Genomic DNA, 26,640 nt, shown 5'->3' with positions numbered 1-26,640 from the left:
AGTTGGCACTTGTTTCTTGTTGGTACTATACTTCTACCTATGAACCAAGTAGCTGGTCTACTCTCATCTAGGTCTTGTAAGTAACTGTACAGATTTTTCAGCTTCTTGATCTATTGTGCTTTGTGGCATATGCTTGAAGAAACTAAATGATGCACATTGAGCAGCGATATGGATGAACAGCAATGTGTAAATCACTAGGACCATTACCTTCAATGCCCATTCTTTTGTCAACTTTAACCTTCTTTTGAATGTGTTTGTGATATTTTTTCATACTGCGCTGAGTAATGCAAACAATTACCACTCACCCCTTTTAACCTTCTGAAACTTGCCTTGTCTTCTCTCCCTGTATGGTGATTAAGCACATCTCATAAAACAATTCCAGCACCTTCCTGGTAAAAGCAGAATTTGTTGATGCCTCTAATGTGATTTCATTACAGTTTACCATCAAAGTTCATAGCTGTTTAATGGGTCCGACTGGAAAATATCATTTCAGGCTCTGAAAGGAAACCTCCCTTGTGGCTTTTGCAGATACTTTTTTAAAAAAATACTGTAATTTTTTTATTTTTTAAACTACTGTGAATAGGGTAGGGAATACAAAAGGTAAAAGGAAGTGTAAAGGATGGGGAAAGGGTTTTGAAGATAGGAGAACAAAGAGTATACAATTATCCAATCTATTCATATTAAGTATACATGCTGGCTTTTGCAGATCCTGTGTGAGTGAATGTAAATGAAATACCAGTACAGATCTTGCACTCCATCATCTTATCAATATGACTGTTTTTCTCCCTAACACAGACGTCTGCACAGGCCCTCCAGACATGGAAGACAGAAGACATTCCGGCCAATAATGTCCATATTTCATGGCAGATTCCACAGTACCTTTTAATATCAGCTGGAGAAGTGATGTTCTCTGTTACAGGACTTGCCTTCTCCTACTCCCAGGTAGTGTATTTAGGACTCTGTGCATGAAGACAAGCACAATAAATTGGATGTCCTTGACTGATATGACCAAAGAGATAGTCACACTTTGCCAAGTCCTCCAAAGCAGAGAGCAGGTGGAAGAAATGGCAAAGTTGATTGCAAATCTGCATCACAACCTTAATCACATTTATTACTGGTGCCCAGAATTTGTGACCTTGCATCTTCCATCTCTTGGTGCAAACATGACTGACTGCACTGTCTAGAGGTTCTGGCACAGTGTCTCTCTCTCACACACACCCCTCACAGAAGGGTGGTGCAGGGGATCTCTTGCCAACCATCAAATGATTCCGCTAACATCTGTGGGGAGTGGTGGAAGCAACATGTGCCTTACAGCTTACATTCTTCTTTTATATATACGTTCACTAAAGCAACTGGAAATGCCCGTATAGATGGGCAGGATACAAATCTAATGAATGAATGAATGAATGAATGAATGAATGAATGAATGAATGAATGAATGAATGAATGAATGAATGAATGAATGAATAAATAAATAAATAAATAAATAAATAAATAAATAAATAAATAAATAAATAAATAAATAAATAAATAAATAAATAAATAAATAAATAAATAAATAAATAAATAAATAAATCTATGTCTGCCTATCTCTCCTAGGTTAAATTGTAACCTCCTTTTATGTTCAAAGTTTTAATGCTGAGATGTGCTGTGTTGCAGGCTCTGAAATGGAGAACTCTCCAGAAACAAATATAGTTGTGACCTCAAAACTGCTGAGTACACCCCAATGTGCATTGCTTATAATCTCTTTCTAGAAGGGCATGGGAGGGATATTCACAAAGAAGGCAGGCAGGAATGAAGGATATATAATCAGAGAAAGACAATGGGCCTTGCATCTCCCCCTCCCATGGTATCCGTATTGCCATACAAACGAGCCAGTAACTGACCATCCTTGACTGATGGACTTCTGAGCACCACTGTCATCCCTGGGGATAATGTGGAAATATCTCAAATGTTTGGAAATAAATTATACTTATCAGATATTTTCCTCTTCCCCCTCTACCACTTTTTTTTTCTTTTTTCTCTCTCAGTCTCCTGTCAGCATGAAGTCAGTGTTGCAAGCAGGTTGGCTTTTAACTGTAGCCATTGGAAATGCAATTGTGCTCGTTGTTGCCCAGGCTGCACCTCTGCAACAGGTATGGAGTAAGGTGTTTGTTTTTTTTCAACAGTGCTACTGCTTCTGCTGCTGCTACACTTGTTGGGAACAGCTTTGCAGGAGGTTCTGCTCTTGGTTGAGTAGCTCACTGGTTCTTAACCTTGGGGTTACTCAGGAGTTTTGGACTGCAACTCCCAGAAGCCTTCACTACCAGCTGTGCTGACTGGGGTTCTGGGAGTTGCTGTTCAAAAGCATCCGAGTAACAAAGGTTAAGAACCACTGCAGTAGCTGATGTGTTCATTCTTGTTAAGGGAGAGCTGGGAACCGTTTCTTTTTGCAAAGGCAATTGCCAAACACATGAAAAACCCTAACTAATCCTTGCACAATGGCAGGATATGACCTGGCAATACAGAGATTTTAGTGTCCTGCCAGAGTAAGAAGCCATAAGAACCTTAGACCACTCTTTCTGTTTGGCCTGATGAGAGCTTTTGTTTTTAACCGCATCTCACACCTCCAGGTCAAGTTAGACTCTGATCTCTGATGAAGGACTTTTTATAACATCATTCAGTATGCATGCTGTTTTTGTTTTTTAACTGAACTGGAGAGATAGGCGAGCTGACAGATCTATCTATCCAGGCCAGGAGCTTTAAGCACTGGGTTTGAATCTTTTTATATTCAGGTTGGTGCTGCTGAATGATGGCTTCTCACTCCTAAGAATCTCTTCCCCTCTCATACAACATATTAGGCAAGGAGGGACAAGCATGGTCCTCTCAATGCAGAGAAAAGCTATACCTATTGAATTTGTCCACTGCAAATGGGTTGACAGCAGAATTTCATTGTAGTTCATTTTTAAGGATTCACCTACATTTACCAGTCTAGGAAGGCAAGATATTTATATTTTAAGGATTCAAATACAGGAGAAAGTGACCGCTCGGCTCATGATACCTGCAAGGAACATTTTGGCTAGCCAGACAGCTATATTCTTCTGTTTGTTCTACCCTAGCGCCCCTTTCAGTGCATACCTCCAAATGCTCTTCATCTTTGTTGGGAGGTCAAAAGCAATCAATGCACACAGACTCACAAGTAGCAAGGAACTGTCTGACGATCCTTTGGAACTGAGCTAAGCAGAGTTTCCAAGCAATTGCTCAGTGATCATGCAAATAGGCACGAAGCATGTAGTAGCTAAATGCCAAAAACATTTAGTGACTAATCAGTGCCAAAGAACTGTTCACTTGTGTCTTCGCCACTTTGGCTACTGTTGCAACATATTCATCAGAGCTAGATCCAAAATTTGGAGAAGTAGATTTGTTTTCCTAAAATATTGTAGAAGGACTCAACCCTGTGGGATCATCCTGCCAAGCAATCTTGTGCAATTAAGGCCCTATTATGTAAGCATTGACACCTACCATTTAGCAACTAATCCAACGAATCTGTTCCCTAGTTGACACTAGCAACAGGATACTGGTATAAAGGTTATGCACGAGGACATTCCAGCACAGGGACGAGCAAAGTACATCCTTGGGGGCCCCTAGGTTGTTTTTCTGAGGCCCATCAGAAACCCAGCCACATAAATTATTTTTCCAGGTTAAAAAGTGTGTGTGTGTGTGTGTGTGTGTGTGTGTGTGTGTGTGTGTGTGTGTGTGTGTGTGTGTGTGTGTGTGTGTGTGTGTGTGTGTGTGTGTGTGTGTGTGTATGTATGTATGTATGTATGTATGTATGTATGTATGTATGTATGTATGTATGTATGTGTATTTGTTTTTTTCCATTTTGGTGATCTTTGTGGCCCCCAGAGGATCTCAGAAGCAGAAAACTGGCCCTTGGATCCACTGAAGTTAGCCCATCCTTCTTCTAGCACAAGTCCTAGAAAGGAGAAGCAGCGTAACATCTTCACCTGTAACATAACATCCATCCCAACACAGAGGGCACACAATGCATATGCCAGGCTGAAGCCAAACATGGAAGGTGCACTGACTGGGAGCTGTAGGTACCTCATAGAGCACGGGTTTAGCGCTAGGCAGGGCCAATTGACATGTTAAATGACGTTGCCAGTTGCACATTGCAAGTGAAAGCTGTGTATCATCAAAATCAACTCAAAGTATATTTTTAAAGACCTGTGGATGCCACAAATGCTGTTCTGTAGGATGAAGTGTACTGCAGATCTCCCATGGTCATCCAATATAGATGTTTAAATTTTAGCTTACTGTATTCAGTTCTTAATGTACTTTGCATATGCTCCGAAAAGATGCATTCTGACTCTATGGTCTCCTGAGGAAGACTTTCACACTCACGTTTCAGGGCCATTTTACTGCCACATACAAGCTTTCAACAATTTATGAAAGAGTCTTCCAGCTGATTTCCAAACCGCTGCACCTATAGAGTATCCACCTGGAATATGCAGCCAGGAGCTAAAATTTGCCTATTTTCCCACTAGGCTTCTACAGTACAGGAAGGAAAATCAAGCATGTGTGTATTAATAGTAAGCAAACATTACAAATCATTACAAATAGTAATGATGATTTTAAAACATTTTCTTCTTCTTCAGTGGGTAGAGTTTGTCCTATTTGCTGTGCTCCTTTTTGTCGTGTTCGTTATTTTCTCCATCATGGGATATTTCTACACAAGCGTGGATCCGGAAGACCTCATTGCCAATGAGAAGAAACGAAAGATGTCAAGCAATAAAGATATGATTGACCTTGTCACTAAGAAAACAGAGCTATAAGATGATTGTGGACACTGGACTGGGCTTCATTGCTTTTTTGTTTTAACATGGTGGTAAGAAAATGGATTCGTTTTTCATGCTGACTTCCCACAAAAATTATTATATTCGGGAGAAAAGAAAAGAAAAGAAAAAAAACCTGATATGAACTACTGGGAACTATAGCTAATTACAGTAAAGGCAGTGTAGTTGTAAATATGCCATTTTCTTTTGGCCCCATCAAGTGTTTAGTATAGTTCTTTTTAAAAATACATTTATATTTCAGTCCTATGCATCTGTATCAAGCCTGACGGAACTCAATGATACTTATTCCCAGGTTGATGTTTATATTATTAAGGATATTTACTCGGGGGATAACCATAATGTACATCATACCAAACAATAGGCCAGGTTTATTAAGAAAGCTGAATGGAAGATAATAAGGAAAACATCGTAAAGAACAAATGAACAAAAGCACAATGTAGCATCTAATTCTCTTGAGCAATGAACAAATGGATAAAACTTAAATGCTTTTCCTACTGCTGTCTTTTAGTATTTGTTTCTAGATGCAACTTTGAGCTCTTCTACACTGTGTTTCAATGTCTCCACACTATTACCTTGGGGGGGAAATGGTCCCAATCCAGAGGTGCAAATGATGCATGGCTACCCCAGTTTTTTTTGGGGGGGAGGAGTTACTTCAAGACTTTACTGGAATTTGGAAATTTGTCCCAAATTATCATACCCTATTCCCCCGAAAACAAGACCTAACCTGAAAATAAGCCCTAGTATGGTTTTTCAGGATGTTCATAATATAAGTCCTACCCCCAAAATAAGCCCCAGTTAAGTGAAACTCCACCCTCCACCATTGTGCAGCAACCAGAAGAAGATACATGAAAAAAATCCCCTGAAAATAAGCCCTAATGTGTTCTTTGGAGCAAATATTAATATAAGGCGTACTAATCAGAAGTTTTGGCATATCTGCTCACATTGTTTTCCCCAAACCTTTTCTTTAAGCAGTTCTCGTTTCATGCTCAAGGGGTCATCACACTGACTGGGGGCATCCACCACAGTGATACAGACCTAAATGTTTCCAAAAGATTGAGATGATGTAGAAAAAAAGCCTTCTTTATCCCAGAAACAATTAAATAGGTTCCAAGAACATCTCCAAGTGACATTTAAACCAAAGCATCCCTTGTACGGCAGCGATTTTGTGCGCATCTGCTCTAAATGTTTAGATTGGAGTGGAAGAACTATGGTAGGTCTGAGGGCCAATCCTGTTCACCAGAACCCACCAGACTGACCCTCTCACCACCCTTCACAGAAATTTGGTGGCAATACAGGAAAAGGCGCTTAAAGCAAGCCTTGTCTAATTTGGCTTTTAGCCATTTACCACCAAATTTCAGGAGTAGTTTTGGGGATGCCTCAAGGGCCTGCAAAAACAGCTTTGGACCACACATGTCCTGTAGACGGTGCATGCCTCACAGTGGATTGATTACATCACTGCCTTCTCTATCCTTGCTGTGTTGGCCACTCTTTTTTTTTTTTTTGTGCCAGCGTTGTTCTGCCTCTGGATCGTATGAACCGATATCTACAGTCTATGAAACGCATCATCTCAACATTAACATCTTCAACTTTATAAAACATCTCAACATTTTATAAAGATTTTTCGAAGCACATTTTACACACTCAGACAGCATGAAGAAATAAAAAGGTGGTGCATATGAATATATTAAATGTACGGGCAAATACTTCATCCAGTCAAGCAAAGCTATTCTGTGGACTGCAAATGCTAGAACAGAAAGAAAACAAACTCACTTATCTTAGCTTCTCCTCTGTTATATTTCTCAAAGCCAGGCATGATGGGATTTAAAGCAAACCCACAGTTGAGAGGAAGAAGCCTGGATAAACTATAGAGATGATTGCCTACAAAAAAGGCTTCCCCTGCCCTCCAACACAGGCTCATACACTGAAAACTTAAAGAACTGCTGAAGCATGCCCAGCCATAATTCAGAGATGATCATATAATTGTATTGGCTGAAATACTGTATGTTCTGGAATGACATAAAGTTGTGCCAAAAGAAGCATGCTGGGCATTGTACCCGGATAATCAACACTGCACCATTAGATTGCACCATGGATCACCCAGCTACCATTTTGCCCGTTGCGTGGCAGGCGTGGGGAAGTGCTTTGTGAATAGCACTTCTGCCCTCCCGCACTTTCCCTCTAACCTCGCTGCAGCTCCATGTTGCATGCATGGACTTGCGCAACAGGATTTCAGCCATTGTGTACAAATTACGTAATTAAAAAATTATTTTGCGTGAGAGCAATTCAGGGGACTATTGTGTGAAATAAAATGACATTGGTTCTGGTCAGGTAAAATGGCACATTTAGTTCTTTCAGATCCTTCTTATGAGATCCCCCCCCACTTTAAATCAGTCCAACTAGAATGAGTCATCAGTTGTTTTTCACCTTCTCTGCTTGTGCCCATAATATTCAGGCACATTCTTCAAGGCATGTGTTTGTTTATCCTAAATTCTGTTTTGTGATACAATGCAAATTACCTCTGCAACAGCTGAATTGCTTGAGCGTGATTATTCCTGAGCTGCTTCCAAATTGCATCACAAATGGAAAATAGGCCTCTTACTCTTCCAAATCCCGTGCCTGAAGGAACAGATGAGTTCCAGCACTAGTAAGCACTAGCAGACATGATTTTAAATTATAGGGATATTAACATTTTTATAAGCCTTCAATTCGGACACTTGGCTTTCAGAATGTGTATGGCATCAAGTGAATGAAAATTCCTAGGAATGTTTATTTTGTATAGAAATTATCAATATACCAAGCATTTAAAATCTCTCTGTGTGGACGGTAGAGCTACTGATCTGATGTGATGTTCCTTAAAAACCACAGACTTCCAGAAGTGCTTTCTTTACAAACAAAAGAAAAACCCACACCAGCAGAAGAACATGGGAAGGAAAGAAAGAGAGACATTAGCACAGATTGTCACACAAAGATGAGATTTAATTAAGGGAAACCTGTTCCAAAATCGTAAAGAATCGTTTAATAGGCACCATGAATCTTTGTTTCCGTTCATGTTGCTAAATATCCCAAGTCAGATTTTGCTAAACGCCCGGCTATAAATTGTTGTAGTAGAAGAATAAATTGTAAAATTTCTTTCAAACAAAAGAGAGATGAAAATCTTTATCCTAACAGATTGGCTAAATGTAGATAGTAGATCCCACACGGTGGCACAGTCACAGCCATGAAACCCTTCATTGTATAGTTTATATTTTGAAATATTCACAGTTAGGTATGGAGTGTCTGAGCTATCAAAGGAACCACAGAGGTCCCTCCCCCCAAAAAAAGCCCCCAACTCTGCAAGTGTCAAGGTTAAAAATCAATCTCCCCAGGAGCCTTTTCAAATGTCAAGAAGAATGGTTGTGGCTTCTACTTCTTATTTATCTCTCCAGCAAAGATAAGCAGAGACTGCCTTCCAATAGACAATCACAGCTTGCCAATCTTTCTCCCCACCTCCCTTTGCAGTCTATGACTCTCTTGTCTTAGTGCAATCCCATCCATGTCCAGGATGGTCCAGGATGGAGTACAAAACATATAGTTCACTGGTTCCCAACCCTGGGTCCTCAGATGTTCTTGGAAAACAACTCGCAGAAATCCTGGCCAGAACAGCAAATAGTGAAGGCTTCTGGGAGTTTTAGTCCAAAAACATCTGGGAACACAAGGTTAAGAACCACGGATAGAGAGGCACAGGTCAAACACAGCATAAACATATGCATGTTTAAATCCCATTCTTTTCAAAACAATTTACTTTACTGGAACTTTAGCTCATCATAATTAAACTGCCTTATTATTTCAGTGGAGCTAAAGTGTCCTTCCAATATGTTTGGATTTGCAGCTTAACCCTTCTTTAATTCGCTAGCAAAGTAACCCACTGTCATTTCACGGTGTCTTTCTAAGCATACTTTCCTTTAAGCCCCACTGAACTATGTGAGGCATATTTTCTGAACAAACATACTAAAGGTCAGGGTGCAATGAATTTATGAGTGGGGTGTGTGAATCCAACAATAGATTGGATTTTTTTAAAAAAAATTTTTAATTTTTTTTTAAAGCAAGCATTTATATCTCCTTTAATATACTAGTCATTATATTATTTGTCATGCCTCATTTCCAGTCTGCGTTTCAAACACAATTTTGATTATAAATGTGAGTTTGCATGAACAACTCACATTCCAAGTTTAGCCACTGAAACCTGACAAGCTCAAAACTAAGCAAAAAAGACACAAACTCTCCTTCCTTCCTTCCTTCCTTCCTTCCTTCCTTCCTTCCTTCCTTCCTTCCTTCCTTCCTTCCTTCCTTCCTTCCTTCCTTCCTTCCTTCCTTCCTTCCTTCCTTCCTTCCTTCCTTGATTTGTCCTTAGTTTCCAGATTCCTACCTACCTGCACTATCACTCTCTTTGTTTATCTTATTTCAATGACAGAAGGCATGCTTCACATACAGAAGGCTCCCAATGCAGCCCATGACATCAGGAGTTGAAGTAGGATCTTGGGTGGCAAGTGATGGGAGAAGTCCCTGCAGAAACCCTGGAGAACCACCTGAACTCAAAGAGAAGGCAATACTTAGAGAGACAAAACATTTGGCATAAAGTTGTTTCTGATAGCCAAAGTCCTGCCACATGTTTGTCAGGTGGCCAGGGTAAACATTTGTAGAGATTAGATTAGGCATCCTGTAGAGATTAGATTTAGGCATCATTGAGAGACTATGGCAGTGTGCTTTGAATAGAGGACTTGGAACAGCGTCTAGTGTGGCTGAGAAGGCCAATTTGAGAGTGACAATCCCTTCCACACTGAAGACAAATACAATCTGTCCCCTGTCCAGCTCCCTGATTTTGCTGCTTCCAGGACTGCCTCTTTGCCTCACCCTGCTGGACAAGAATCTCTTCAAAATGGGAGAGGCCACTATGCACCACCTGCCTCCAGGCTGAACGCTCAGATGTCAACGTTTCCCATCTGTTCAGGTCCATTCCTAAGGCCTTCAGATCCCACTTACTGATATCCTTGTATCGCAGCTGTGGTCTCCCTCTGGGGCAATTTCACTGCACTAATTCTCTATTCAGGAGATCTTTTGGAACATTTGTAGAAGGGAAAGCAGAAATCTGAGTGGAAGACTGTAGGGATATCATAGAAACTGTGTATCATATGGTCAAAAACAGACATGCTGTTAATTCCCATACTTGCTGCTTTCATATTCTCCAAACCCTCTTTTAAACATTTTTGACATTTGTGATGAATTTTATTCATAGAATACATGTCCTTGCATGCATTTTACACCTAAATTGTATTTTTTTTTCCTACAGTGAATCCTAAAATACTGGTTATAATGTGCACCTTGATGCTCTTTGCAGCAGGGAACTATGTTGCAAAAAACAAGAGAATTGCAAAAGGCAAATGCTCTGTTTTTCCATCAGGTGATTAAACCACAAGGTGCAAATCAGGTCAGCTTACCTTAAAATGCAGACCAAATGAAGCCCTGGGTCTCTCTAGGTGACGGTAACATTTCCTGCCTTTATGGAACCATGCTCTATTTCTTCTCCATTTTTTCCATCTCCAGATGGCGACGTCATTCTTTGTTCCTTCTTAGCAACATGAGTATTATAGCCTGCATTCTATTCTCTCAGTCCCTCCAGTGCCAGGATGTTAGATATACTGAACTGTACATTCCCAGAAACATTTGGTGGGCCTGGATTACCACATAAGAAAATTTATGATCACACTCTTGCTGTTGGATTATTTATGCTGCTGCCTAAATTGTATTCAAGACCTCTCTCATTTGACTGTTACCAATGATGACATTTGCCCCAAAGTTTATTTCATCACTTTCATCTTCTCTCTCATTCTTGACTACTCCTGTGGTTTCTCCTAGATAAAGCTGTCAAATGGGCTGACACTTCCGTCTTCTCTGTCATGGTTTTCCATTATGGCTCCCCTGAGTTCTGTTGAACTACATTCACGGTGTTTTAAGCAGGATAAGCTGAGTAAATCATTATAGCCAAGCTTCTCTACATAGAAACCCTTTCCATCAAATGGCAAGATTAAATTAGGTTCTCTTGATAAATTGATTTGATGAGCTAGTTTGGATGGTGTATGAGGCATTTATGAAATTCCAGAGGGACCAGAGGGCGTTTTGTGTGTGTGTTTTAAACACCATTGAGACACTAGTCAGAGATATTTCAGGAAACTTCAGTTATTAATACAATGTCCTTTATGATATTATCTTCCTTTCTCCTCACAATAGAAATAGCTTTTTACTTCCAGTATGTTAGGGCAAAATTAAATATAGCATGAAATACATAACTCCTTTAATAAGCCTAGCTTTATTCGTTTTCTGCTGGGGAGTGGAAATTGGGACTATAGTTAACGAGGGGGCGGCAATCTGTTAATTTCCACTGTAGTCCAGTTACAATCCTGTTCCAATTAGCTTCATAAGGACTTGACTGTTGACACACAAGTTGAGGGCATTGTCTTGGTCTGGCCACAAGTGGCATCTCTTGGACCAGTGGTTCTTAACGTGGGCGGTAATGCCCCCCAGGGGTCGATTTCATTTTTCAGGGGGGCGGTAGAACGAAAAGGGGCGGCGTGGGGGCGCTGGAGCAGAAGGGGGGCGGTAGGGGGCGCTGGAGCAAGCCAAACCTGTGAAGATGGCTGCAGCCTTTTTACAATGTGCATGAATATATATTTTCCTCCAATCTTAATTTAGTTTCAGAGATTTCATCTTGAAATTTTTAGTTCCTGCATTGCGGTTTGTTTTTATGCCCTTTTTATATTTCTTTTTGCGTCTTAAAATTCGCTTACAACTAAATCATTAAATGTTACTTCTTGGGGGCATTTCATTTTCTTGGAATTGAATTTTGTTTTCAGGGGATCATTGGATTTAAGTGTAATAAATAAATAAATAAATAAATAAATAAATAAATAAATAAATAAATAAATAAATAAATAAATAAATAAATAAATAAATAAATAAATATCATCACCACGGGGAGGGGGGCGATGATAACTTCCTCAATGGCTCAAGGGGGCGTTTCTTTCAAAAAGGTTAAGAACCACTGTCTTGGACCACAACTGGTGTACTGCTCAAACTGAAGCCTTTCAGATTTCTTGAACCCACTGACTGACAGTCACAGGCCCTTCCCCATTCCCGGAGATTCTTAAAAGTTGAATCTAGGTGTTGGGAATCCATGGTCATCCAAATGTTGATGAACCACCAACCTCAGCACCCTTCCCCATTAGTCAGACTGGTTGGAATGGATGGGAACTGGAATCCAGCAATAATTGAAGGACCATAGGTTCCTTAGTCCTGGTCTAATCCTCCAGCCTAGCACTCTTATCAACTCTCAATCAACAGTGTGTCTCCTGCATTGACAAGGTCACTGGGCTTACAGCTTGCTTAACTACTATCGGTGTCTTTTTGATCAGTCAGCTAGCCCTTCTGTGTGCTTGTGCTTGGATTCAGAAAATAAAAAGACACAAATTGTTTGCAAATGTATTTTGCATGGAATTCTGAAACAGAGAAGCTTTTTTCTTGTTCTCATACTACAGGTGACAAATTCTCTGGGAGTTAATGAACACTGGACAGCTTTTCTCAGTGAAAATGAGACAAGTAACAAGATTTCTTCACAAGGCCTATCTCTTTCCCTAACTCTTCCTACCGCAAACAAACACATATGTCCTAATTTCCTTCCCTACTGAAGTTGTCAGCCTAGATCTTTCAAACATCCTTTGGTTCCACTTGAAATCACATCCAGCTCAGACCTTCGTTTTATAATTTTTTCCATAGGTGAGGGGAATTTCCACATTTTTCACATTTCCCCGATGAGTTATTAGCTATTAGTACATTTTTCAACAGAAGGACATAAAACATTTTAAACTCATCAGTTGTTAATAAAAAGCAATTACATATAAATATGCAGTCATTACTCATCTGGATATTTCACAAACTTGCAGCTCCAGAAAAAAATAAACCATCGACAAGACACCAGCGCATGGCCTTTGATCCACAAAAGCTAGCAGATTGTTTGATGTTCTAGTGGTCTATCTAATAAAGGAATCAGGCTCCATCTTTGCTGTCCTTCTGCAAGCAGGCAAAGACCTTTCTCTTCAGGCAAGCTTTCCCCTAATGATTGGATGCCTGAGTGGGTTTTTAAATACTGTAAATGATTGTGCCTTACAGCTTTGAATGTGTTTTTTGGTGATATTTTTGTTTACTGTCTTTTAGTGTGGTATTTGTTTGATTCTTTTAAGTATTTGTATACTTACTGTTTTTATCTTTAAATATTATCTTTTAATGATATAAGCGGTCTTGGATCCTTCTTAAGGAGAAAGGTGGGGTAAAAATTAATTAACCTGATCCTGCATGGTAATTTCAGCTGCCTTAGAAATCTACAAAGCTACCTGCAGTTCTCTCAAATTTAGACATCTACAAACTGGTCCTGCAACAAAATCTTCCCATGCCAGAAGGGTTCCTGTTAGATTATCTACTCAGTCAGTTGTGATCTTCCAATCCATTTCCACCCAATTTTCTATTTTTAACTCCTGCAGCCAGTTAACATTCCACAGGTATTGAGCATATTCAATCCTCACTGAACTCTTTGGACGGTCCCCAAAGAGGCAGAAACCACAGGTTTTGCTTCTAAAATTTTCTTTTTGCACTTCTGTGAAAAGGGAGTGCTTAGGGTGGGGACCCTATCAGTTACAGTTTGTGTTAGGAAGGTGGTCTCAACATTAAACTGTAGAAAATGTATTTAATATACAAGTGACAATTATCCATGTACCCTTTGACCAGGAAAACAGCAATATTTGGCTTCTTGGGTGACCTCGGTCCAAGGTTCCAAATTAGGGCTGCAGGGATCCTCATAACATCCTGCAAAGCTCCTCCTCCCAAGCCCCACTTTCCCAACCACCACTTCTTCTAAAAAAAAACAACCTCTTAGTACCTTTTCGGCCACTGCTCAGATATTTCCCCTTCTGTCTCTGTGATTCACTGATCAGAAGTAAAAAAAACTCTGACCCCTTCACCACTATAGTCTTCAAAATCCCTTGACTGGGTGAGATTTTCAGCATGGGGGCAGATAGTGCTGTGGACTCCCCTCCACAGTCATGAAAATCTCCCCCCAATCTCTGTAATGAGCTTCTGAAAAAGGGGGTGGGTGGGATTTGTCAGACAGAGGAGAAGCCTGTGTATGTATGTGAGAGAGGGAGAGGGCGGGAGAGACAATACCTGATAAACTGTGTGCATGCATGTGGGTCCGCATGTCCATGCATATGAAGGTATGAATTGGGTTTAGGCAATCATTTGGGGAATGTTTTTCAATTTGAGGCCTGAATTGGCTACGCACAAGCCCAGAGAGGACGCTACATGTGCTGGCTCCACCGACTCTTGGCATGCAACTCTTGATGTGCTTGCCCATGACCAATTTAGATTTCAGGCTGAAGGACATTTCCCTGTCTACCTCAGGGCTCTCCAGATATTCAGCTTCAAGACAACCGTAACTGACAGATGCAATGCTTTTCCTCTTCAGACATCTACTGCCTTGAAGAGCCTGGAAAGTTACAATGAAAAAGAAGTCGTTTAAATACCAGCTGAAGCCATCTATCACTGAGCAGTGGTATGATGACACACTGGGACCATTGAATTATGGGTGGCTTGAATGTTTTCATTACAGTCTTTCTCAAAAGTAACTTTCCCAGGTTTGTTCCCGGGTGCTTTGTTTCCTTTTGCCTCTTTTTGGAAAGAACCGCATGGAAGTAAGGGGTAGCGGCCGTGGCATCAAGCTCCACAGTCAGCCTCAGAAGTGCATCCTCATTATGGCAAAGGCTGAACTTCTGCAGTTGCTTTTGAGAAATGTCTACCCTACATTTTAATTACAACATTTGGATTGCAATGCAACGGCTTGAGCATAAATTGATCTTGTTTTTCAGCCCGGAAAGTTCCCCCCCCCACGGGTTTATGATAATAAATGTGCCACCAATAATGGCTATGGAGCAATATAGTGGCTCGTTGCATTGTATGCTGAGCCCTTTATTTCAGGCTTTTCTTATTATGTGTTATTGATGTGACAGTTTGAAAACATTTAAGAAAACAAATTAACAAGCATGCCTTTTCTTCTTCCTGAATCTGCAGTTTCAACTGCAATTAGTAATTATCTCACTTAAAACATCATTTTGTCACGGCTGTCATGTCTTGTGTGCAAGGTGAATGAGCTGTGGATCCAGGTGGAATTAAATCCATGTTTACCGAAATGCTTCCCTTTTCCTTGCCGAGTTACACAGAGAAGGCTGCCTTCCAGAGAATATGATCTGGTCCCTTCCTACCAAGCAGCTGTGAAGCAACATGGCTTTGTGACGAGCTGGTCTTGATCCAGCAGGGCTCTTCTTATGTTCCTTATGTTCCTTATGAAGACTTCAAACATCCATTTACAAAATTTCAGAGTTCTGACACAACATGCATTTAACTCCCATTACCTAGAAAGGCTCTCAGTTTTAATTAATCACTCTTCTTTCACACATACAGTACAAACCTTGGTGTGTGAGGATTTCTAATCATGGAAATAGATGATGGAATAAAAGGGTAAGGGCGTTTGAGAGCAGGTGTGGGAAATGTTCGACCTTCATGATATTGTTGGATTGCGACTTCCCATCCTTCCTAGCCAACATAGCCAATGGGGGTGGATGATAGGAATCATGGTTCAACAACTTCCGGAGGCTTACATGTTTTCCATCCCTGCCTTAGGAGTTCAAGACTGCAATTGCCAGCTAGATACCGTATGTGAAGACAAAGACGACCAAATAACCTGTTCTGTGCTCACAAGCAGCAAGCACTGTCGATTAGGAATCAAGCCAAACGCAAGGAAGAAAACTATTAAAGCTGCTGTCTTTTAATCATTAATTATAAAGATATCATCATTCATGTTTATAATCTATGCAATGTCCCAGAGTAATAGATTTCTGTAGTTCAATGAATTTTAATGGCATGGTTGCAAACAACGCTTGCAAAATTTGAGGGGAGAACCATACTGGCTTTGACCCGCTCAGGCTGCTTTCTGCTTCAGAGAGAGGAAGTAATTTCTCTCTCCTTCCAGGTCTGCAGAGGTCAGTCTTCAGTCATACACGTGACAATGTCTTCCATTTGCAATGAAAAGTTCGCAAAAGGGCAGCTAAGCCACGGCTACTGGGCAAAGGATTGCCCAAATACTGCAAGAACACCCATTAAGCCTTGCAGGAGAACTGGTTTCACTGGAAATAATTTGGAAACCATGAAAATGGAGATTTACATCTACAAGAAATTATTGCTAGTTCAGCTTGCCTGGGTAGTTATGCCATGACAAAAACATGTGTCAGCTTATTTATTTATTTTTATTTTTTTTATTTTATTTTTTTATTCGATTTATACCCCGCCCCTCCAGACAGAGTCTACTTGGGGCAGCTTACAAAGAAGAATAAAACATTATAAAATACAATCAAATAAAAACCATCAATATATTTAAATCAATGACATAATTATATCAACAAATCAGAAGATCAAGATGGAGAAAAAAGAAAAAAGAAAAAACTAAAGAAAAAAGAAAATCAGGTGTTGACTGGAGGGAAGGCCTGCCTGAAGAGTCAGGTCTTTAAATGACAAATTTCATTCCTTTTTATTCATTTGCAGTTTCAGAGCAGTTGCAGATTATGGAGCCAAAGAAATTCTGGAATGTTTCTGGAGTAAGATATGAAAATCTTCCCTGTATCAGTCTAATTCCACTTCCATGAAACTGCATTTGAAGTTCAACACACCTGTTATCTTTACCGCACAAAATTAGCTATAATCTAAAAAGACATATTATTTGGCTGTTTGAGAGGCTGCAACCAATGGGGTTCTTTAGTGCTTATGTGGGGTTGATTACCTTAAAGCCTCACAGCCCAAAATTAACATTGGGTTTAGAAGGAAGCAATGTGAGTTCATTGGTGGGGACAATCACCGAATAATTGGCAAACCTTTGGTCTTAAGAGTGGGGTGAAAAGATTCCAATCATGCTGCAAAGAATGGTACTTGAGACCGCACCATCCAGAGGACTTTTGAAACCTGAGACTTGAAGAACTTCTCCAGGCAAATCTGGCAGAGACATTTGCCATCGTTTTTTCAACTCTAGTCTACAATTCGTCTGCACTGTCCACAAAGCAGTGGTGCTTAGCCAAATGAAGTGGAAGCCCTCCATGAAAGCTTGCAATTTGTTTAATTTTTTTAGTGGTCCAATAAAAGGTATCACTCACTCTTACATTTGAGTGATCTTAAGAACCACATGGCCTTTTCCTTGTTCATTCTTCAAGGAAGTTATAGATCAGTGTTTTCTGGAGGGTCACATATGTGTTGAAGCCCTTGTTAAATAGTTTCTTCCATGACCTTTTGGAATGGGGTATAAAGTTAGTGTATATGTATGTCTATGAGAAATAGGCCCTTTGAGGGGAGAAAGAAAACTCTACTTTCTGAGAAGCATTGACTTTATCTCATTAAAAATGCCTTTTTATGCAAATGTAGCGGGGAGTCACAGGCTACTTGGCTATTATAAAAGAGAGTTATGATGAAAAAGGTTGGGAACCTCTGTTATAGATACAGTATCTGTAAAGATAGGATGGAAAATATTTTCTAAAGCTCTTTTGTAGCTTTTGTTTGTTTGTTTGTTTGTTTGTTTGCTTGCTTGCTTGCTTGCTTGCTTGCTTGCTTGCTTGCTTGCTTGCTTGCTTGCTTGCTTGCTTGCTTGCTTGGTGGAGGAAATAGTGGTTCATTTTTTTGAAACTCTCACACTGTGGGTTTCAGCAGCACATTAGAACATGAAACTGGAAGTCTCTCAAGAACGTTGGTATAATGGACTGGTTTGGATAGCATATTGTCAATTACCATCTATAAAAAACTTCATAAGGCAAGAATAAGGAACAGGGTTGAGAAACAGGACCACTATTTAGATATTTAGTTCTCCTTCACTGCATATGCTAACCTCACAGCACTTTTTCTGAAGACTGCCAATGCCACAGGTGAATTTTAGAAAGGCACCTTGGTAATCTATGATGATCCATGTTCAATGTTTCTAAGCTTTGAGAATGCTATGATATGGCTAGTAAAAGAATTACATTCTGCAACCAAGCACACTTGTTAAGCCAACATGAGCTTGGTGTTCCCCGTGTAGCTGAATCCCTTCACGGATTGCTGCCTTGTCGTGGCGAAGGGGCTTGAGTAACTCAGGGAAGCTATGGGCTATGTCGTGCAGGGCCACCCAAGATGGACAGGTCATAGTGGAGAGTTCCGACTAAATGCAATCCACCTGGAGTAGGAACTGGCAATGCCACTCCAGTATCTTTGCCAAGAACGCCCCATGATCAGAAACAAAAGGCTAAAAGATATGACGCTGGAAGATGGGACCCTCAGGTCGGAAGGCATCCAACATTCTACTGAGGAAGGGTGGAGGACAAGTACAGGTAGCTCCAGAGCTAATGAAGTGGTTGGGCCAAAGCTGAAAGAACGCTCAGCTGTGGACGTGCCTGGAAGTGAAAGGAAAGTCCAATGCTGCAAAGAAAAATACTGCATAGGAACCTGGAATGTAAGATCTATGAACCTTGGGAAGCTGGATGTGGTCAAACAGGAGATGACAAGAATAAACATTGACATCCTGGGCGTCAGTGAACTAAAATGGACAGGGATGGGCGAATTCAATTCAGATGATTATCATATCTACTATTGTGGGCAAGAATCCCGCAGAAGGAATGGAGTAGCCCTCATAGTCAACAAAAGGGTAGAAAAAGCTGTAATGGGATATAATCACAAAACTGATAGAATGATTTCAATAGGAATCCAAGGCAGACCTTTCAACATCACAGTCATCCAACCACCAATGCTGAGGAGACTGAAATTGACCAATTTTATGAAGACTTACAACACCTTCTAGAACTGACACCAAAGAAAGATGTTCTTCTCATTCTATGGGACTGGAATGCTAAGGTAGGAGTCAAGAGATAAAAGGAACAACAGGGAAGTTTGGCCTTGGAGTTCAAAATGAAGCAGGGCAAAGGCTAATAGAGTTTTGTCAAGAGAATAAGCTGGTCATCACAAACACTCTCTTCCAGCAACACAAGAGGTGACTCTACACATGGAAATCACTTGATGGGCAATACCAAAATCAGATTGATTATATTCTCTGCAGCAAAAGATGGAGAAGCTCAATACAGTCAGCAAAAACAAGACCTGGAGCTGATTGTGGCTCTGATCATCAGCTTCTCATAGCAAAAATCAAGCTTAAACTGAAGAAAGTAGGAAAAACCACTGGGCTAGTCAGGTATAATCTAAACCACATCCCTTATGAATACACAGTGGAAGTGAAGAACAGATTTAAGGAACTCGATTTGGTGGACAGAGTGCCTGAAGAACTTTGGATAGATGCTCATAACATTGTACAGGAGGCAGCAACAAAAACCATCCCAAAGAAAAGGAAATGCAAGAAAGCAAAGTGGCTGTCCAACGAGGCCTTAGAAATAGCAGAGAGGAGAAAGGAAACAAAATGCAAGGGAGATAGGGAACATTACAGAAAATTGGTTGCAGACTTCCAAAGAATAGCAAGTAGAGATAAGATGGCCTTCTTAAATGAACAACGTAAAGAAATAGAGGAAAATAACAGAAAAGAAAAAACCAGAGATCTGTTCAGGAAAATTGGAGATATTAGAGGAACGTTTTGTGCAGAGATGGACATGATAAAAGACAAAAATGGGAGGGACCTAACAGAAGCAGAAGACATCAAGAAGAGGTGGCAAGAATACACAGAGGAATTATACCAGACTGATTTGGATATCCCGGACAACCCAGATAATGTGGTTGGTGACCTAGAGCCAGACATCCTGAAGAGTGAAGTCAAGTGGGCCTTAGAAAGCTTGTCTAACAACAAGGCCAGTGGAGGTGATGACATTCCAGTTGAACTATTTAAAATCTTTAAAGATGATGCTGTTAAGGTGCTACATTCAATATGCCAGCAAGTTTGGAAAACTCAACAGTGGCCAGAGGCCTGGAAAAGATCAGTCTACATCCCAATTCAAAAGAATGGCAGTGCCAAAGAATGCTCCAACTACCATACAATTGCACTCATTTCACACACTAGTAAGGTTATGCTCAAAATCCTACAAGATAGGCTTCAGCAGGCAAATGTGGACCGTGAACTCCCAGAAATACAAGCTAAACTCCAAAGGGGCAGAGGAACCAGAGACCAAATTGCAAACATGCGCTGGATTATAGAGAAAGCCAGAGAGTTCCAGAAAAACATCTACAGTGGTGCCTCGCATAAGGATGTTAATTGGTTCCGGAAAAAAAACGTTATGTGAAAACATTGTTATGTGAAGCACCATTTCCTATAGGAACGCATTGAAAACCGGTTAATCCGTTCCAATTGGAACGGATTATCCGGTTTTCTCCCCCCGCGGCTTGGATCTGACCCACGGCGGCTACCTCAGCCATGGCTGGACTCCCTAGAGTCCGGCCATGGCTGGGGTAGCCGCCGCGGCTTGGATCCAAGCCGTGGGGGGAGGCTGGTGGGATTGGAATGCCTTTCAGGCATCCCGGGCTTGGATCCCACCCACCGCCGGTTACCCAAGGGTAAGTCCGAGAACGGCCTGGGTAAGCGGCGCGGGTAGGCTTCAAGCCTTCCCGATTCCCCCCTGTCCCCGCCGCTTAAAGCCTCCTTGCGCCGCCTACCCCGGCCGTTCTCGGACACCTAGGTGTCCGAGAACGGCCTGGGTAGGCGGCGCGGGGAGGCTACCGGCATCAAAGACAGGGGGGGGGATCGGGAAGGGTTGAAGCCTACCCGTGCCGCTTACCCAGGCCATTTTCGGACTTCTGGAAGTCCGAGAATGGCCTGGGTAAGCGGCGCGGGTAGGCTTCAAGCCTTCCCGATTCCCCCCCGTCCCCGCCGCTTAAAGCCTCCTTGCGCTACCTACCCCGGCCGTTCTCGGACACCTAGGTGTCCGAGAACGGCCTGGGTAGGCGGCGCGGGGAGGCTACCGGCATCAAAGACAGGGTGGGGGGGATCGGGAAGGGTTGAAGCCTACCCGCGCCGCTTACCCAGGCCGTTTTCGGACTTCTGGAAGTCCGAGAACAGCCTGGGTAAGAGGCGCGGGTAGGCTTCAAGCCTTCCCGACCCCCCCACCCTGTCCCCGATGCTTGAAGCCTCCCCGCGCTGCTTTCCCCAGCCGTTCTCGGACTACCAGAAGTCCGAGAACGGCCGGGGGAGGCGGCGCGGGGAGGCTGCCAGCGGCGGGGACAGGGTTGGGGGGGATCGGGAAGGGTTGAAGCCTCCCCACACTGCTTTCCCGAGCCGTTTTCGGACTTCCAGAAGTCCGAGAACGGCCGGGGGAGGCGGCGCGGGGAGGCTGCCGGCGGCAGGGACAGGGTGGGGGGGGTGTCCGGAAGGCTTCCAGGCAAAGGCCTGGAAGCCTTCGACAACCCCGTACCCTTCCCCCGCCGCCGCTGAGAGCCTTCCGAGCTCTCAAAGGGCTTTCTCCAATATCGGAGGGGGCCCTTTGAGAGCTCGGAAGGGAATTGTCGGCAGGGGACAGTGGCTTCGGGGTCCTTCCGAGGCCGCAGCCCACTGCCGACATTTTCCCCCAGCTGAGCGGCGGGGCTTCAAAGCTCCCGCCGCTCAGCTGGGGGAAAATGGTGCCTATGGGGGAAAATCGCAAAGATCGTAGTGCGATCGCAAAAGCGATGGCAAAAAAGCCATCGCTATGCGATTTCTTCGTTAAACGGGGCGCTCGTTATACGAGGCACCACTGTACTTCTGCTTCATTAACTACTCAAAATCCTTTGACTGCGTGGACCACAGCAAACTATGGCAAGTCTTTAAAGAAATGGGAGTGCCTCACCACCTTATCTATCTCCTGAGAAACCTATACATGGGACAAAAAGCAACAGTTAGAACTGGATATGGAACAACTGATTGATTCAAAATTGGGAAAGGGGTACGATAAGGCTGTATATTGTCCCCCTGCTTATTCAACTTATATGCAGAATACATCATGTGAAAGGCTGGACTGGAGGAATCCCAAACCGGAACCAAGATTGCCGGAAGAAATATCAACAACCTCCAATATGTAGATGATACCACTCTGATGGCAGAAAGTGGGGAGGAATTAAGGAACCTTGTAATGAGGGTGAAAGAGGAGAGCACAAAAACGGTCTGAAACTCAACATCAAAAAAAAAAAAAAAACTAAGATCATGGCCACTGGTCCCATCACCTCCTGGGAAATAGAAGGGGAAGATATGAAGGCTGTGACAGATTTTACTTTCTTGGGCTCCATGATCACTGCAGATGGAGACAGCAGCCACGAAATTAAAGGATGCCTGCTTCTTGGGAGGAAAGCGACGACAAACCTCAACAGCATCCTAAAAAGCAGACACCTCACCTTGCCAACAAAAGCCAGAATAGTCAAAGCTATGGTTTTCCCTGTAGTGATATATGGAAGTGAGAGCTGGATCATAAAGAAAGCTGACCGCCGAAGAATTGATGCTTTTGAATTGTGGTGCTGGAGGAGGCTCTTGAGAGTCCCCTGGACTGCAAGGAGAACAAACCTATCCATTCTAAAGAAAATCAAGCCTGAGTGCTCACTGGAAGGACAGATCCTGAATCTGAGGCTCCAATACTTTGGCCATCCCAGGAGAAGAGAAGACTCCCTGGAAAAGACGCTGATGGGAAAGTGTGAAGGCATCGAAGCTATCAGAATGAATCTGACACAACTCCGGGAGGCAGTGGAAGATAGGAGGGCCTGGCGTGCTCTGGTCCATGGGGTCACGAAGAGTCGAAAATGACTAAACGACTAAACAATGATGTATAGCTGAAAATGCCTCTTCTGTTGTATCTCTATTTTAACCTTGAATTTTTGCTCATTATATTGTGCAAAGTATGCATTGTCATTAAGTACATATACATATATAGGCTACTGGAGCAAAGTTCTAATATCTGCAAGGAACAGCTGTTGAGATGTCGTGGCTACAATTACCAGCTGGAGAAGAGACTTGATCTGACCAGAAAGTTTGTTAATTTTTGAGCCGATAGTATAAAAGTGTCCCTTCTTCTAGTACAGTGCTGTGGAATCTTTCTCCCACCGTATCTCATCATCGAGTAGACTGACCAGTTTGTCCAGTCATTTAGTTCTATTCATTCACTATGAGAACTGACTGGCTACAACTCAATGAGGCATATATACTGGCATATAGATTGGTATATGGATCACTGATGGCATGGTTTAGATTGGAGGGAAAAGACCACATAGCATGTGTTTCTACTTAGATCGATCCATCTTTCCCCTTTACGAGCTGTCATGCACCTTTCTGGCACAGCATTAGGACGTGCATTCTTTTTTGCACAAGTCATTTGTTATCCAGCCTGTTTAGCTGGGCAACTGAGCTGTGTATTGCCAATCACATCGACCTGGAAGTTGGGCTCAGCTGCTTAACTCTGGCTTTTGCCTCTCAGGGAGGAAGAAGAGGAGAAGGAAGTGGTTGAAAAGAAGCAGCTTGGTTCAGAAGGAATGTGCCACAAGGGAATGGGAGATAAAAGGGGCTCAGTTCCTGAGGAACTGCCCTGTGCTGTGATGTCCAGGACTTCCCCCTCTATCAGTCCAACACAGCTGCACACTCTCTTGTTGCCTCGCTGCTAGCACAGTTGCATGCACACACAACAGAACAGATCCCCAGTTCCAGCTGCCTCAGCTTCTAGCTGCCATCATGGTTGCAGATTCTGAGGAAGAGTGGGAGGGAATGTTGAGGGAGAATAAGGAAGCAGGGATGGGGGAGAAAATGGAATGGCACCAACAGAAGAAGAGAGGAGTAACATAAACATTTTTTTCACTTACCCTGACCCTCCATAGACAACCAGGGGAAGTACTTAATTGAGACCTGATTGGGCTACAAAAGGTGGTTTGCCATTTGGATAGGAGGAGCATGCCAAATGGCACATCGCTCCTCCCCCACCTCAACAGACCATTTGTAGCCCGATCCAGCCTGTACCAAAACAGTCAGTCTGGACAGGGCCCATTGTCTTTGTTTTTATGCCACTTTCTAAATCAGACCTGTAGTAATTGTAGCAAAACAAATTAAGATAGTGACCAGGTATCACCAAGGAAGAGGATGAAATCAGGCAGAGCTTTATGTAAAATTTGCATATCCTAATTTATATATATTGATGCAAATTACTATAACTGAAGTATAAATGTGAGACATCTCACTGTGCTGAGGAAAACAGTGATCTGGTGACCTGCATGTTTGCCTGCTGAATCTGCTGTCCCTTCATATGATTCTTTGTCCTTAAAGCACATTTGAACTGGAGTATGTTTCCTCCAGAGGCTGCTATTGAATAGAAAACTGCACTTTAGGACACATAATCAACCTAAATCCACCATTTCCCTGACTGAAGGGCGACTATATTGTCTACCCTACAATTTATGTCAGACTAGTCCAGATGAATTTGAATTAAAACCTGGTGACATGACATAAAGCTCAACGCAGGGAAAGTTTTTTGTGGAATCGTCTTTTTTTTGAGCAGGGGGAAGATCTTTTTTTCTCTTCAGTCACCAGGGGTGGTTTAAATTTGTTACAATCGGTTTGACATTGCCTTTGTTCATTTTCTGCTAGTGTGATCACCTGATCTGAAACAAAGGGGCATTTATAGGGATGTAAGTTCTTCTAAGCAGAGTGCTCTTAATCTCCAATCCCCCCTTTTAAAAAAAGGTTTCACTCAGTGCTGGAACAAGCTAGAGACCAGATTGTGTGTGAGAGAGGTAGAAATGGCCAATCTGCACTTGTTAGCACCTTGTCAAGGCAGCGTCTGCTCTGCTCTCTGACTCTGTTCCTATTGACTCCTGCAAATGTGTACATATACTGTGAATTCACTTGGGGGAAACCCGATGGCCACAGGTGCAAATCACAGCAAATCATCTTAGATTTTTCACACTGTGTAGTCGCACCCTAACACAGAGCCATGTCTGATTTGCAAGAAACATAAAATAGGCCTTGGATTGTCCTGCCTTTTGAGATAGTGATGCAGGTACCAGCTGTTCTTCCTGACTTCTGTCTCACACTGAAAACATTCCCTCATTTCGTCTCCAAGACCTGCTAACATTGAGGCATTTGCCTCTCGAAGAGGCAAAACAGAACAGGCTTGCACCTTTAAAAAGTAGTACACAGCAGATGGCAAACCAATTTGTGAGAGATTTCATTTCAGCTTTACTTGCCTGATTTGATGGCTGTTTCTGTTTTCCTCATGGATGGATGGAAGTGATGCTAGCAGGTTGTTCTTTGTATCAAACTACAGGGGAAAAAATAATCGGGAAACTGCAAGCAGCAATGCCTATGTGAGAGAAATATTGATGACCAGGGCCTTGTGGGGTGGGGGGGCTAATTAAATAGAAGTTATATCTGCTTCCTGTCATGATCTAATTGAATTAGAATTGAGGAGGTTAAATTAATTGGCAGATAATATAAAGGCAGCATGATCTGAAAAAAGAGCATTTCCTAATTCCCATTCTACCTTTTGGCTTTGGGACATGCAAATTGATTTCCCTTTTCACTTAATAGATTCAGCCTAAAACACCATGAACTGCACATCAGTGGAGAGGGAAGGTTTGTCAAACCAAACCTGGTCCAATCACTGTTGTGTTCACTGATTAGATTTGGGGGCTCAAACATTTGAACATTAACAATTGAAATATAATTTGTGGGAACATGAGACGGCAGAGCCATAATTAGCAATATTGGTGCCTGGGGTAATCCCTACCCACTCCATCCTAAGGCATGGTGTAAATTCCCCCTCCCCAGAAAAAGGAGGAGGAGGATGTGGTGCCCCTCCAAAACAAAAACAGGGAAAGTATATATTCTAAAAGAGGAAAGTGAATAAGGCTAGAAGGCATTGTCATTTGTTTTCCTAACATTCACTAGTAGATTCCCCTCTGGAATTCAGTGTCCTCTAGTTGCAGATTTAGGAATGACTAAAAACTGGCTGGATATAGCTGGAGGAGCCTCGTGGTGCAGTGGTTAAACTGCTGTACTACAGCCAAAACTGTGCTCAGGATCCAGGGTTCAATCCCAGGTAGCCGGCTCAAGGTTGACTCAGCCTTCTATCCTTCTGAGGTTGGTAAAATGAGTACCCAGCTTGCTGGGGGTGGGGGAGTGAGATATGTACCCTGCATAATTAACTGGTAAACTGCCCAGAGAGTGTATTAAGCACTATGGGGCGGTATATAAGCAGCATGCTTTGGACTCATCTTTTGCTAGGCAAGCTACAACACTGTCTCTTTTCATTGGAAATGAGATGGGCAAAGAAGGCTAAGTTATGACTGGAGGAGATGACATATCTGGATCTCCTGACATTTGAGTGGCAGGGGGAGAGAAAGGGCTGAATGTCTGTGTGTGACAAGTACAACAAACTGCAGCGAGCCTTGTGGCATAGTGGTTAACTGCAGTACCACAGTCAAGCCTCTCCTCATGACCTGAGTTCAATTCCAATAGATTCAAATAGCCAGTTCAAGGTTAAGTCAACCTTCCATCCTTCTGAGGTCAGTAAAATGAGTTCCAAGCTCACCGGGGCGGGGCGGGGGCAAAGTGTTCCTTGCATTTATGTTGTAATTTGCCAGACGATGTTCTAGCACTGTGAGATGGTATATGAGACAAAACAACAACGGTTCTATATCAGAGACCCAAAGCAACGAAGAGAGAGCTGAGTTTGGGATTTTGTTGCTATCTGAAAAGAGGCCATTTTTCGTCTGCTCGTTT

The 26,640-nt window shown here is 42.3% G+C and overlaps 1 protein-coding gene across 4 annotated transcripts in view; it reads left to right on the top strand.

Moving 5' to 3' along the window:
* Nucleotides 1-5,329, top strand: part of SLC15A2 (solute carrier family 15 member 2) — a 79,746-nt gene extending 74,417 nt beyond the window's left edge. For all 4 annotated transcript variants that reach the window (XM_072985229.2, XM_072985231.2, XM_078376983.1 and 1 more), the window contains 3 exons: nucleotides 796-942; nucleotides 2,031-2,135; nucleotides 4,638-5,329. In XM_072985229.2, coding sequence (XP_072841330.2) covers nucleotides 796-942; nucleotides 2,031-2,135; nucleotides 4,638-4,814 — 429 coding nt within the window. In that variant the 3' untranslated portion in view covers nucleotides 4,815-5,329. The remainder of the gene's footprint in view (nucleotides 1-795; nucleotides 943-2,030; nucleotides 2,136-4,637) is intronic.
* The last annotated feature ends 21,311 nt before the right edge of the window (nucleotides 5,330-26,640 follow it).

Source organism: Pogona vitticeps, chromosome 1 (assembly GCF_051106095.1).
Source record: "Pogona vitticeps strain Pit_001003342236 chromosome 1, PviZW2.1, whole genome shotgun sequence".
Lineage (NCBI taxonomy): Eukaryota > Metazoa > Chordata > Lepidosauria > Squamata > Agamidae > Pogona > Pogona vitticeps.
The sequence above is the reverse complement of the archived record's forward strand: the minus strand, read 5'-3'. Positions and strand labels throughout refer to the sequence as shown.